Genomic DNA, 15,788 nt, shown 5'->3' with positions numbered 1-15,788 from the left:
ACCAGTTACCCATTGTTTTTGGCTATCAGACTATCAGCCCATCATATTCCCTAAAGAAAATATTCCATCTTGATGTATAAGTCAGATCAATGTTTTTGTCCTCTCACTAACTGTCAGTTTTCTTTTACCCTCCTCAGCCATGCAGATGCAATGGGAAAGACAAATGTATTTGAGTCGTGCAAATATGAACCACTGTAATTTGCTTGTTGCTTATCCTTCACATTCAAGTTATATATATTCGCTGACTTGGACAAATATACACCAGCTATACATATTCATTTGAAAAATATCAGATCCCGAGATTTAATATACAATATTGTCTCTTCTCGTTCAGTCACTAAGAATTACACCTACTAAAGCCATATCTTGAAGAAACAAAAACAACAATGTATAAATAAAATAATCATATTTTTTCTAGTTTAGAAGAACCACCCATGAATCTGTATACAATAAATATACCACAATTATAATAAATGTTGTAGTATATTGAAAAACGTTGGAGAACTGCGTTTGCTTAAGCTCCAAACTTGGGAACTTTAGCTGTGGAGACTTGAGCTAAGAAATGCTCTGCTACAATACGGCGCTGGATCTTCCCAGTCGCAGTTTTAGGCACTGAATCAGTGATAAAGACCTTCTTGGGCACTTTGAAACTTGCAAGATTCGTCTTACAGAATCGCAGCACCTCTTGCTCATCTATGTTTGATCCTTCCTTTGGAATCACAGCACAATTAATCTGCATTATGGAAAATCCGATTAGATTAAATAAATTAGAAATTCACAACCACTAAGTAATAATAATTCTGAGTTGGTTTGACTACGAAGAATTGTTGGTCTTGCTCACCTCTTCACCATATTTATCATCAGGAACCCCAAAGGCAACGGCTTGAGCAATATCTGGATGTGACAGAAGGACCGCATCCACTTCGATGGGTGATATTTTCTCCCCTGGAAAATATTAAAAACAATGTTTAAAATTTAACTGTCATTATACTGGACAAAATATCATCTATGTGAACTATGAAGTAAGAAGAGAGAAATATATACCTCCACGGTTGATGAGCTCCTTGATCCGACCCACCAAATGCAAATATCCATCAGCATCAATAAACCCAACATCTCCTGTGTGGAACCACCCGAACTGAAAAGCGGTCTTGTTGGCTTCAGGATTATTTTTATAACCCTTAGTCACATTAGGTCCCCTGATGCAAACTTCCCCTTTTTCACCAGCGGCTTGTATATTACCCTGCTCATCAAGATTAGCCATTTCCTGTCCAACCGGTTTCCCAACCGAACCGGCCTTATGCGGACCGTCTTGGGGTAACGGGTTCGAACACATCAAATGAGACGCCTCTGTCATTGCGTAAGCCTCAAGCACCGGCGCGCCAAACGCCTCCTCTAGTCTAGACATTATACTCGGCGCCAAAGAGGCGCTGCAGCTTCTAATAAACCTCAGCTTGGGATAAGCCTGCTCGGGCTTGCTCTCGTGGCGGTCTAGGACGATTTGATGTATTGTGGGGACCGCCGTGTACCACGTCGCGTTGTACGAGTTCATGTCTGACCAAAACGTTGAAGCCGAGAAACGGCCGGCTGCGGGGAGAGTGACGGCGGCTCCCGCGCCGAGTGAGCTGAGTAAACCAGCCAGTAAACCGTGAACGTGAAACAATGGCAATACGATAACGGTGGAGTCTGAGTCGGTGAGTTTATACACTGAGATAATATTCAAAACAGAGGAAGCCAGATTGAGTTGAGTCAAGGGGACTCCTTTTGGGCGGCTGGTTGTGCCAGAGGTGTGGAGGAAGAGTGCCGCGTCGGACGCGCTATTGACGAGTTGAGCGACCGCGTCAGGATTTGGCTCCGCTCCGGTGGATGATGATAGCGTAATTTTGGAATTGGACTCAGGGAGCGTGGCGGTCACGTGAGGGATGTTGAGTTTGGAAGCGGCGGCTTGAGCCGCTTTGTTGCCGTCTAATGGTGTTAATAGAAGCTTTGATTCTGAGTCGGAGAGATAAAACTCGAACTCCTCCGCAGTGTAAGCCGCATTTAGCGGCGCCGCAGTGGCTCGACATCGAATAACCGCCAAAAACATTATCACGAACTGGAAAAATACAATTTTATTATTAAAACAACTAATAAAATAATCGGATTCCGGAATAAACGCCTTGAAATAATTAAAATAATAAGAAGAATGTTTCGCTAAGAAAACAAATTAAAATTTAAAACTTCAAAGTTGATTATAAATTTGCCTTTTTTTGTCAAGTTTGACGGTAAAAGTTTGAAGTTTTCGGACTATTTTTCTGGTCATCCAAGCAGAACATACCAAAACAGAAAATAAAAAACTACCTCGACGGTATTAGGGAAAGTGAGAGCGACGACAACGCCGGGCTTAATACCAGAGGCGATAAGAAGAGAAGCGGCGTGATCGATGAGTTCTTGCAATTGAGCATGTGTGAGGTCTAGTTTCCCAGAAACAGAAAGAGCTCTCTTGTTTGGGAACTCGGTTGCAGTTTTCTTCAACATCCAGTGAGCGTAAGATTCTCCATTTCAGAAAACTTCAGAGAAAAATATTGGTGAAACAATAAACGAAATGAATGTGATTGAGAGACTGAAGCGGGGAGTATATAAGGAGCGGGCGAAATATAGAGGGTGGAACCGGGAAGGTGAGAAGTCCCACTGGCTGTATTATATGACGTGCAGTACGAGTGTGCGGTTGAGTGCTGTCAACGGAAGTGGACACGTGGAGATATAAGTGGTGCTGATTGGCCTACGTTAGTGGGTCCTGTTAATTGTCTGTCCATGCGCGGACCTCGGAAATTCACAGCGATATTTCGTCGACAAATTTACTTTTAGTCTTATAATAAATATTAAAAACAAACCGAAAATCGAAATTGGTAACGCTCTAAAATTAATAAATGATTTGGTGAATGAATGTAACTAATAGTCCAAAAGCAAGACGGAAAAGGGAATTAAATAGTGCTGGTACATGTCACCAAATCACCACGCATGTAAAGTTGGTTCCACGTGTATGACGGCATCGTCGATTCGTCATGCCTAAGTTTGTTTGTACGTAAGAAAAAGATCTTCTTTACAAATAATAATAATTTATAATGAGATAAACAGCAATCTTACTTTAATTGAACGGTTAGAAATCGATTCAGTGAGCCGTATGCTTTGATGCACCGGAAGAGGCAGTATCTGGTACGTTATACTTGTGAAGTGAAAGGTCAATTTGGTAAACAACGCAATCTCTTTAGAAGTTGCCCACTGCGCTTTGCTTCAGAGGTGTGAGGTCCACACGGTGTGGAATTTATGCAGAGAATAGGAGGATGAGAATATTTTGGAGGAAACGTAAGCGATTACGCGCAAACAAATATGATGGTGTATAACAGTTGGGTTATAGTTCCAAAACCCATTTTGGCATGTATTTCAATTGAGATATACCACACAGTCTGAGACAATCGTTTTCCCATTTCCGGATTGGAAGCAAGTTGAAGATTTTGCTTTTCGATGTGCAACAGTTTCGGTTTCTCTCTACTTCTGACCTAAGCCACGTAAAAGCAATATATGCAAAAAAAATTTATATATGAGCAACTTTGAATACATTCAAATCTAAGTCGAAAACAATATAAAAAACAACATTAATATGATGGAGAATTTGGCGAGATGATTGAAAATTGTAATTATTCATTTTTCTTTTATATGTTTATGTATATTCAACATAAAACATATATTAATTCTTAATTGACAAGAGTAAATAACAAAATTGGTTGGAGAAGCATTCCAATGGGCGTACAAAGTCTCACTCAAAGTTAGTGTACCTAATATTGGTAAAAGAGAATTATTTTTAGTATCCGTCTTTTAGTCTCATTGACGCTATACGTAATTTTTGATCTTTGTTATATTCATTTCACAAAAATCATGAATTGTTTGGCGTTCAATTAAGCAAGCCACAAATGTTAATCTAAGTAGGTACTAATACAACTTTTAACATCTTTATGAAGCAAAAATAGAGACTATGTATAAATTTTAAAAGTCACATGATACTTAGTGGAGGTCGAATATTATTTCCATGTTGGGTAATCTTATGTTGTGCCTAATTTCCTGATTGCCATATTGCGCATGTGTTCTCCAGGTTAACCAAAGCCCGATACCAAGATCCTCCCACTTGTCGTCCCATCAATATTTACCTTCTGCCATAAAGTGATTACTGCATAAGTATGGATTAAGTTGTCATTAGTGACCCGGTCTGTCACAAGCATGAAGATTACTGATTCATACCCTAATTATGAGATTTGCTGCAAGCAATCTTGTAATACTCACTCTTCATTGTACACGAATCAAGTATAAAAAGAGCCATAGCTCTCCATTTCAAGGGATGAATTCCAGTTTTTAGTAAAGTTCAAGGAAACACACACTTATACATGTAAAAGAGAATTAAGTGAGAGAAGGCCGCAAGAGTTAAATGTCCTCCATTTAATTGCACCCATTCCCTTGTAATCTCTCGATCCTGTAACACCTTTAAGCAATACATAATAGTAGATGTGGGCTTGTCTTGTCCACCATCGAACCACTGTAAAAATCTCTTTTGTTCTTTACTTGTTCATGTCATTTTATCGACCTCGTTGGTTTAAGTAACCACGTGCACATCTTACTTGGTCCCTCCCGAGGTCGATTGAGTATCTCTAATTGATATGAATTTCGCATAAACACTCTAAAATAATACAAGGGTTGATATGGGCTACACTTTGGGCCGAGGATCATATCTGAAAATCTGGATTTAATGTACTGTAATTAGCTCACTTGTTAATAATCCAAACAAGGAAAAGCCTTCTAAGCGGAGAGGTTCCTCTATATATTTGTTTATTTAATTTAGGGCTTTGAAAGAGTTTTAATGGGTTCAAACTTCAAAACTCTAACCCACTACATTATGTAACACTCTAAATCTCCAATGTAACAACCCAAATCACCAATAGGCTCAATGAAATACTTTTTCTGTGTCCATTGAATACTGCACAGTAATAAAAATGATAATTAAATTTAGTAATTGAACTAATGTTAATTAACTATTAAATTATGTAAGATATTTAGTTAAAAGTATAATATTCAGTTATTAATTCTTTTAATAGAACACCAATATATATAGGGTACATGTGTGGTGTACAATTATTTCATGAATTTGGGTAATTTCATTAATTTTTTAATTTATGAAACGGGTACACCATGATCCATAAAAAAAAAGTAATTTTTAATTACTTTTAGGTGCGAGTGGTTCGTAGGAACTCTTGGGTGTATTACTCAAGGGATTCTAAGTTCGAGCCCCATTGGTTGCTAATAAGGATAGCCACTAAGACTTTTACCCAATTGGTAGTTTTAGGGTCCTGAAGGATTAATTAAGGTGCGTGTAAATTGACCCGTATCCCAAGTCATAAAAATAAAAGTAGGCCTTAAACTTTTCTTGTATACACCTAATTTTAAGGTCTTAAAGAATTAATTGAGGTGCATGTAAACTGGTTTGAACACTCTTATCATAATAAATAATAAGAAGTAGGCTTTAAACTTTTCTTGCATACCCTAATAAATCAAATTTTAATTGTTTAAAAGTAAATGAACACAATCCTACGTCAGGTTCAAACAAATAGAGTTGGGCAGTGGAAAATAACTGTTTCTTTTGTTTAATTGTTATGGCTTTGTATTTTTAACTGTCTTAACTTGATTGACGTAAATTTTGATTATATTAAGTATTTCAGTTAAATAATGAAGTCATTAACATGGGTAACACTCAGTGATTTAATATGATTTTGGGATTATAGTATTATGATAAATAAACTAGTCTCCCTTATCACACAAACCAATGTAAATTAGTGGTGGTCTGTATCATTGGCAATTCAGTTTCAAAAACAAGAATGTTTTGACTTGGTTTCACCAAGAATCCATACAAGATGTAGGTGATCATTAATTAATTGGACAATAATTATTGATTGATTATCCCCAAAACCTTAAAATTATTGACCGATAAAAGCTCCAGTATTATCTCTATTAACAACCATGGAACTCAAATTCGAGAGACCTATTAAATCTTTTTTTTTTCCTTTTTACTCTCAAACAGGCTCGAATTTAGAAATCATGTTAGATTCTTTTTTTAGAAGACTATGTTAGATATTTCTTTATTTCTTTAGCATCAAAGAGACTCAAATTTGTAATAGTTGTCGTCTATATCAATTGGCAATTTCAGTTTGTAAACAAGAATAATTTGACTTTGTTTCTTAAGAAATCTATACAAAATTGGTAGGGAACGTTATTAATTGGAAAACACTAGGTAATTATTGGTTGATTATTTCCAAGTACGTATTGCCTTGATCCCAAAGTCCATATTCAACCCTCCTCCTCTTCATTACTCTCAACCCATATTAAATTTATGTTATTGGTTTTAACAACAACGAATCCCTGTCTTTTAACTCAAACACATCCATTATACAAGTCGTAAGCAGATTTTAAATGCAAAATGTTTCTTTACGCTAAAGTACGTCAACTGTGTGGTCGAATAAGATTTTATTATACTGAATATCTGGCACCAAACGTTGACACAAATCAATTTAAATAATTATTTTTTCATGATTATTATATGAGAAGGTATCTTCTTCTGCCGATATCCATCTTGTGTGATTCCATTATGTTGATGCTCGTTTTTGGCACCAACGAATGTCACGTGCGTAACGTTGATTGGCTGTTAAATACACGTGAAAATGGAATATCAAAAGTGAAATAAAGCAAAGGGGGTTTTTTAAGTGGTTCGGATGCTAAGTAACAAGTCCTACTCCACTGATTTGTATTGATATAGTGTGGGTCAGTCGCCACTGCGGATTGACTTACAAAAGAGTTTGAAAAAGCAAATGTTTTTACAGGAGAGAGAGAGTGTTCTTAGTATGAAAATGGCCGAATCCCCTTAACGAAGGGGTCTCCTTCATTTTATATCAAACTGAAGCGTGTAATCATCATTAAATCTATGTTTGGTGTGATGTCAGGATATAATCCGGCTTTATGTCCCATTTCCCTTCCCAAGCTGACTTCGCACGCTTATTGCGGGAAATGGACGCGTGTGAGCTCCATATCATTTGGCAGGTCTGACTGTGGCGTGTTGCTCTGATGGAGCAGTCCCACCTTCACGTGACTTTCCCACGTCAGCCCTTTATTTTCCCGGGCATACAGAAGCCCCCTAATTTTAAGGTTTGAGGATCGACCTTGGAAACTAAGTCATATTGGAGGATTTGGTCGCTCCGACCTGCATGGGATAAGCTCGGCACAGGACTTTTGGCGAACACGATCTCGCGCATTCCTGCCAAGCGACCTGATAATCTCATCCACGAGCTGGATCCGATGGATGCTCCTTTCTGTGCCTTAAAATTCGTGAACCTGGTTCTGCGCTGTCAGGCGCTCTGTACGCACTGAAGCGTTTGTCAGACACATTACATCTGTGCTGACCCGACACCGTTTTAACAGCATTAGTTCGCAGCACATTCGAAACGAGACTATTATCACGGCATTTAAGGCGACGTGGGGCGCATTTAATGTGGGAGAGAGAGAGAGTGGGCTGTGTTTCGTTCCGAGGGGGGGTAACCGTCGATTCGCAATCCATATAAAAACTTGCGTTTTTCAGATGAGGTCACCGAAATTTACTTTGCTTCGAGTGACAGCCCTTTGCAAACCAGAAACCATTCTTTTCCGATCGCACCTCTCAAACCTGAACGAGCCTCGGTCTCGGTTACCCACCGTAGAAGGTAAGATTTTCTCCTCCCCCCCCCCCCCCTTTTTGCATTTGCTTGGTTGGGCGATGGCGTTGGGTCTCCCGGTGTTTCACCAGGGACGTGACGCCGTCCTTGGATTCGAGCCGTGTGCGGCGGCTCGAGTTACTGCTAGGGTTTAAGAGTTTGTCCCCTGCCGCCGCACGGGACAAGCACAAAGGCCTAAATGACCGTGTCTGTCGATGTTGCACTGGAATGGAACGCGCAACATCCAGACCAGAGGAAGGAGCCAGCTCGTCCTCGCGGGGACTCCCGAGGACGCAGCTCTCGATGTCTACTCGGTTCTCACCTCTGACGAATATGCTAGAATAAAAGGCATTTCGACATCCGCGCGAGTGTTCCTCGCCTACACTAGGTCGTCACGGCGCCCGCTGATGGCCTTGCCGCGATCTCTGAGAGATCTTCAGGTGGAGGGAGGATTCCCTTCCATCCTTTCATCAGGTCGGTCCTGGATCATTTCGGGATCGCACCGTTGTAGCTGACGCCAAACGCATACGTCATCGCTGTCACGATGTACATTGCGTGCTGCGAAAGCGGCCTGGGCGAGCCAACGGCAGTGGAGCTTGGCATCGCTATTATCTTAAAAAGAGTAGGGACAAGACTCGTACTATCTGTCTCGGCGACCTACCTTGCCGCGGGGAAACACAGCTATCCCAGCAATGCGGGGGCTTACGAGACAAAGTTCTTCTTTTTCTTTTACATGGCTACTGTCGTTTTCAGGACCCAAGTAGGTTTCCTTTCGCTGGGTTCTTTATCTGCTCGCATGATCAGTAGTAACGACTTGTTTTCTTTTGCAGTTAACAGAACGACCAGCCAAGACTTACTCGCCGACCCAAACAGGCTCGTATCCTTTGAGTACTGGACGAGGAGAGCCGGGACGCGAGGAAGCTTGTGACGACCGCAGACTTGCGAAAGTACGGGTTCTTCAGCGAAAGGCGTCTTTAGAACCCCCAGAAGGTAAATTTACTGTTCCTTTCTGGTCTAGAATGATTTCGTTTACAACAAACTTAAATGCAGGAACGATGCCTCCAAAGGAGTCCGGGCAGCCCCCGCCGAGCACCATCGTCTTTCCTAGATCGAGGAGTAAGAGGCGGCCGAAGCTGCCATCCAATCCCGGCACAGCCGGTACAACAGTCCGGGCTTCCCAGCCTCGTTCTGTGCAAGAAGCGACCAGGACAACGGGCTGCTCAGGCGCCAATTGCTCGCCCAAAGCGGAAGGCTCCGGCCCAGAGGTCGAAGAGAGGAAGCAGATTCAGCCCGAAGAGTCGGAGACCGAATCTGAGGAACAGCCTCTGAGGTCGCCCAGGAATCCAGGAGGTCGGGCAAGGAACCCGCGAGCAAGGCGGTGACTGGTGACAAGGCGAAGGATGCGCCTGTTTTAGACTCATTGGGAAGTCTGCCCAGTACCTGCAGCCATAGTTTATGGCCTGCTCGAGTGCAGCTGTCGAGTCGTACGACGAGTTTTGCCGACACGGGCGCGACCGATGACCCCGTCGTTCCAACACCTGAGCAAGGTAAACGAGCCGTACTTGAAATTTTATTTTGGTTTATTTCTAACTCATATCTTGCTCGCAGGCGTTGCTCGCGATGAGATGTCCATGGAAAAGACGCGGCTGGGGGCCGCCAAGGGGACAAGCGCCCTGCAGAAGAGGTCGCAAAGCTGAAGCAGAGCTTGGAGTCCGTTGAGGCGGAAAGAACTCATGCGTTCGAAGGCGCGAACAGGTATCTGAACCAAAAGGACGCTGCTTTACGAACAGTGGCTTCAAGAAGCGACTAGATCGACGTGCGAGGAAGTCAAGGAACTTCAAAGGACAACCGCCAGGCTCTCTAGAGATCGCGAGAAGGACCGGAGCTCCAGACGACCTTCGCACGGCTCAGCGAGCTGAAGAAGACAGGGGGACCTCGGAACAGGAAAGGCTAGCTCTTGAGGCCGAGCTTCAGGAGAGTCAGAAGTCGCTTCTCTGACTGTAGAAATGCAAAATCAGTCTGAGGAGATGGAGGAGAAGGCCGCGGACTGGGCAATCGGGTCCATCTACGCCCTGCGAGCAAGGAACCCCGATTTGGACTTGTCCGACCTCCCGGAGGTTGGCAGGCGACCTTGCGGATCATGGCCGAGAGGACGACCAGACTGCCGCGCCGCCCAGGGACCCGACCAGCAGGTGGCTCTGGCTCAAAGGATCTTCCCGACCAGCCTTGTGTTAAGAGTCGTTCCCATTGTAACGAGTCTTGACTTTTTGTACATAAATGAAGACATATTTTCTTTACAATTGCAGTTCGTTTTTTCATAGATATGTACAATTTACAGTTATGATTTACATAAGCGATTACATATAAATCCTTACATGCGAACAGAACACATGCGAACTGTTTTAAGCGACAAAGTAATACTTAAAAAGAAATTAAAAATGAGAGCTGAGTTCGGGATTACTGATGTACGGCCGGAGGTGCTCAGCATTCCAACGTGGGGTACTTTGGAACCGTTCAACCTTTTGAGATGGTAGGTCCCCGTCTATTACTTTGTCGACCCGGTAGAGGACTTCCCAGTTAGGTCCTAGTACCCCCGCACTCGGCTCTCTAGTTCCGAGGAGAACTTCCTTTAGCACAAGGTCTCCACCTGAAAGTCTCTTCGCTTGACCTTGAGTCGAAGATCTTTTTGCTCGCTGTTGGTAGGCTGCTATCCTTAGCGAAGCCTTTGTGCGGTGCTCTTCGACCAGATCCAAACTTGCTCTCATTAGTGCTCGTTTTCGTCCTCATTGTACAAGTCCCTCCGAGGGACCCAGTTCCGACCTCTACAGGGATCATTGCTTCACAGCCATAGGCTAGCGAAAATGGAGTTTCCGAGGTGAGGTCCTTGGAGTTGTCCTGTCGCCCACAAAGACTTCGGGGAGGTCGTCAGCCCAATTTCCTTTGGCTGCCCCGAGCTTGGCTTTCAGAGTGTGCTTGATGGTCTTGTTGACTGCTTCAACTTGGCATTCGCTTGCTTCTGGCGACTGAGGCAAATTTTTTATGGATGCCCAGCTCGTCGCAGAACTGCTTGAACTCCTCATTATCGAACTGCTTTCCATTATCTGAGATAGGTGGGAGAATTCCGTAGCGGCACACTATGTTCTTGAAAACGAAGTCTTTCAGCTTTCTGGTCGGTATCGCGGCTAGTGGTTCGGCTTCGACCCATTTTGTGAAATAATCTACCGCGACCACGGCATATTGACCCCTCCCTTTCCAACTGGCATAGGGCCGATAAGGTCGATCCCCCACATGGAAATGGCCAGGCTAGACATGTGATCAGCTCGTGAGATGGGGCTCGCGGAATGTTCGCGACACGTTGGCATTTGTCGCATTTCTTGACAAAGTTGTGCCGATCTTCTTGGATCGGGGCCAATAGTATCCCTGGCGAACAACCTTGTTCGCAAGAGACCGAGCTGCTGTGTGGTTACCGCAGATTCCTTCGTGAATTTCCCTCTGATGTAGTCTGCTTCTTCACTGGTCACACATCGGAGGAGTGGGGCACTGAATCCTCTCCTGTACAGCTGATCCCCGATGAGTGTGAAACGAGCAGACCTTACTCGTAGGACCCTTGCCTCGACCCTGTCGCTAGGCAAGATCCCATCCTTGAGGTACTGGACAATGGGAGTCATCCAGGAATCTGACTGAACCTCGTTCACGGCCTGTTCGGTCGAGCTGATAGTTGGAGCATTGACAAAACGAACAGGAATGCTATCAGGAGCCTCTGAATCTAGTGACGAGGCTATCTTTGCCAAGGCGTCCGCTATTGAGTTGCTCTCCTTGGGGATCTGACCGATCTCGAAGTGCTTAAACGACCCCAGAGAGACCTTAGCTTCTTTCAGGTAGCGGACCATGTTCTCTTCCTTAGCTTGGTATTCCCCTAGAATCTGGTTGACGACCAGCATAGAGTCGCTGTAAACACTGATCGCGGTTGCGCCCATTTCTTTGGCGAGTCGCAACCTGGCGAGCAGAGCTTCGTATTCGGACTCATTATTGGTCGCCTTAAACCCGAACCGGAGGATACCATGAATTCGAACCCCCTCGGGGCTCACCAGGAGAAGACCCGCACCGGCTCTTTTCCTGTTTGATGACCCGTCGACGTAGAGGTTCCAGGTCGACAGGTTCTGAATAGTTTCTTGCCCGACTTCGCTAGACTGTTGCTCGCTTGGTTGATAGGAAAATTCTGATATGAAGTCTGCAACAGCCTGCCCTTTGATAGTCGACCTGGGCGTATACTTTAAGTCGAACTGGCTCAGCTCCATGGCCCATTTGAGCAGTTTATCTGAGGCCTCCGGTTTCTGGAGGACCTGCCTGAGAGGGTGACTCATCATTACATTGATTGTATGGGCATGGAAGTAAGGTCGCAGCTTTCTGGACGCGACCAGTAGAGCGAAAGCTAGTCGCTCCATTTTCGGATACCGCATCTCGACGTCTGATAAACGCTTACTTGCATAATAAATTATATGAAACGGTACAAATGGATCCATAAAAAAAAAGTAATTTTTAATTACTTTTAGGTGATCGAGTGGTTCGATGAACTCTTGGGTGTATTACTCAAGGGATTCTAAGTTCGAGCCCCTCATTGGTTGCTAATAAGGATAGCCACTAGAACTTTTACCCAATTGGTAGTTTTAGGGTCCGAAGGATTAATTAAGGTGCGTGTAAATTGACCGATATCCCAATCATAAAAATAAAAGTAGGCCTTAAACTTTTCTTGTATACACCATAATTTTAAGGTCTTAAGAAATTAATTGAGGTGCATGTAAACTGTTTGAACACTCTATTCATAATAAAATAAATAAGAGTAGGCTTTAAACTTTTCTTGCATACAATAAATCAAATTTTAATTGTTTAAAAGTAAATGAACACAGAATCCTACGTCAGGTTCAACAAATAAAGAGTTGGGCATGGTGGAAAATAACTGTTTCTTTTGTTAATTGTTATGGCTTTGTATTATTTAACTAGTCTTAACTTGATTGACGTAAATTATTGATTATATTAAGTATTTCAGTTAAATAATGAAGTCATTAACATGGGTAACACGTCAGTGATTTATATTTGATTTGGGATTATAGTATATGATAAATAAAATAGTCTCCCTTATCACACCAAATTGTAAATTAGTGGTGGTCTGTATCAATTGGCAATTCAGTTTCAAAAACAAGAATGATTTGACTTGGTTTCACACAAGAAATCCATACAAGATGGTAGGTGATCATTAATTAATTGGACAATAATTATTGATTGATTAATCCCTCAAAACCTTAAAATTATTGACCGATAAAAGCTCCAGTAGTTATCTCTATTAACAACCATGGAGACTCAAATTCGAGAGACCATATTAAATCTTTTTTTTTTTCCTTTTTACTCTCAAACAGGCTCGAATTTAGAAAATCATGTTAGATTCTTTTTTTAAAGACTATGTTAGATATTTCTTTTATTCTTTTAGCATCAAAGAGACTCAAATTTTGTAAATTAGTTGTCGTCTATATCAATTGGCAATTTCAGTTTGTAAAACAAGAATATTTGACTTTGTTTCATTAAGAAATCTATACAAAATTGGTAGGGAATCGTTAATTAATTGGAAAACACTAGGTAATTATTGGTTGATTATTTCCAAGTACGTATTGCCTTGATCCCAAAGTCCAATATTCCAACCTCCTCCTCTCTTCATTACTCTCAACCCATGAATTAAATTTATGTTATTTGGTTTTAGACAACAACGAATCCCTGTCTTTTAACTCAAACATCCATTTATACAAGTCGTAAGCAGAATTTTAAATGCAAATGTTTCTTTTACGCTAAAGTACGTCAACTGTGTGGTCGAATAAGATTTTAATTACTGAATAATCTGGCACCAAACGTTGACACAAATCAATTTAAATAATTTATTTTTCATGATTATTATATGAGAAGGTATCTTCTTCTGCCGGATATTCATCTTGTGTGATTCCATTATGTTGATGCTCGTTTTTGGCACCAACGAATTGTCACGTGCGTAACGTTGATTGGCTGTTAATACACGTGAAAATGGAATATCAAAATGAAATAAATGCAAAGGGGTTTTTTAAGTGGTTCGGATGCTAAGGTAACAAGTCCTACGTCCACTGATTTGTATTGATATTAGTGTGGGTCAGGTCGCCACTGCGGATTGACTTACAAAAGAGTTTGAAAAAGCAAATGTTTTACAGAGAGAGAGAGTAGTTCTTAGTATGAAAATGGCCGAATCCCCTTAACGAAGGGTTCTCCTTCATTTTATATCAAACTGAAGCGTGTAATCATCATTAAATCTATGGTTTGGTGTGATTGTCAGGATATATCCGGCTTTATGTCCCATTTTCCCTTTCCCAAGCTGACTTCGCACGACTTATTGCAGGGAAATGGACGCGTGTGAGCTCCATATCATTTGGCAGGTCTGACGTGTGCGTGTTGCTCTGATGGAGCAGGTCACCCTTCACGTGACTTTCCCACGTCAGCCCTTTATTTTCCCGGGCATAACAAACCCCCTAATTTTTAAGGTTTGAGGATCGAACCTTGGAAACTAAGTCATATTGAGGATTTGGTCGCTCCGACCTGCATGGGATAAGCTCGGCACAGGACTTTTGGCGAACACGATCTCGCGCAATTCCCTGCCTAAGCGACCTGATAATCTTCATCTCAGCGAGCTGGATCCGATGGATGCTCCTTTCTGTGCCTTAGAAATTCGATGAACCTGGTTCTGCGCTGTCAGGCGCTCTGTACGCACTGAAGCGTTTGTCAGACACATTAAATGCATCGTGTGCTGACCCGACACCGTTTTAACAGCATTAGTTGCGCAGCACATTCGAAACGACGACTATTATCACGGCATTTAATGCGACGTGGGGCGCATTTAATGTGGGGAGAGAGAGAGTGGGCTGTATTTCGGTTCCGAGGGGTGGTAACCGTCGATTCGCAATCCATATAAAAACTTGCGTTTTTCAGATGAGGTCACCGAAATTTACTTTGCTTCGAGTGACAGCCCTTTGCAAACCAAAACCATTCTTTTCCGATCGGCACCTCTCAAACAACTGAAACGAGCCTCGGTCTCGGTTACCCACCGTAGAAGGTAAGATTTTCTCTCCTCCCCGCCCCAGGAACCCAACCCCAAGAAACCCAAAAAACAACCCAACACACCCCCCACCACGCCAACCAAAAAAAAAACACCACCCCCCAAAAAAAAAAAAAAAAAAAAAAGAGGAAAACCCAAAAAAAAGAACCGGTTTCTCTCCCCCCTCTTTCTCTCCCCCCCCCGTCTTTTTCTCCTCCCCCCCTACACGCCCCCCCCCCCCCCTCCCCCCCCTCCCTCCTCCCCCCCCTTCTTCTTTTCTCCCCCCCTTCCGCTCTCCTCCCCCCCCCCCCGTACAAGTATATCCCCGCCCCCCCCCGCCCCCCGCACGTCATTTTCTCCTCCCCCCCCCCCCCTTTTTGCATTTGCTTGGTTGGGCGATGGCGTTGGGTCTCCGGTGTTTCACCAGGGACGTGACGCCGTCCTTGGATTCGAGCCGGTGGCGGCGGCTCGAGTTACTGCTAGGGTTTAAGAGTTTGTCCCCTGCCGCCGAACGGACAAGCACAAAGGCCTAAATGACCGTGTCTGTCGATGTTGCAGACTGGAATGGAACCGTCAACATCCAGACCAGAGGAAGGAGCCAGCTCGTCCTCGCGGGGAGCTCCGAGGACGCAGCTCTCGATGTCTACTCGGTTCTCACCTCTGACGAATATGCTAGAATAAAGAGGCAGTTCGACATCCGCGCGGAGGTGTTCTCGACTACACTAGGTCGTCACGGCGCCCGGCTGATGGCCTTGCCGCGATCTCTGAAGAGATCTTCAAGGGTGGAGGGAGGATTCCCTTCCATCCTTTCATCAGGTCGGTCCTGGATCATTTCGGGATCGCACCGATGTAGCTGACGCCAACGCATACGTCATCGCTGTCACGATGTACATTGCGTGCTGCGAAAGCGGCCTGGGCGA

At 43.3% G+C, this 15,788-nt stretch overlaps 1 protein-coding gene across 1 annotated transcript; it reads right to left on the bottom strand.

The window, feature by feature from the left end:
* Nucleotides 1-366: 366 nt before the first annotated feature.
* LOC116136921 (oxalate--CoA ligase-like) lies at nt 367-2,540 on the bottom strand. The gene is given in 5 exon segments (XM_031422592.1): nt 367-733; nt 842-945; nt 1,045-2,095; nt 2,341-2,519; nt 2,522-2,540. Coding segments are annotated over 5 exon segments (1,572 nt in total). The 3' UTR covers nt 367-514.
* Between the last annotated feature and the right edge of the window lie 13,248 nt (nt 2,541-15,788).

The sequence above is a fragment of the Pistacia vera genome, unplaced genomic scaffold, assembly GCF_008641045.1.
Source record: "Pistacia vera cultivar Batoury unplaced genomic scaffold, PisVer_v2 Contig320, whole genome shotgun sequence".
In the NCBI taxonomy this organism is placed as follows: Eukaryota; Viridiplantae; Streptophyta; class Magnoliopsida; order Sapindales; family Anacardiaceae; genus Pistacia; species Pistacia vera.
Note: the sequence above shows the minus strand (reverse complement) of the source record. Positions and strands in the feature narration are given on the sequence as shown.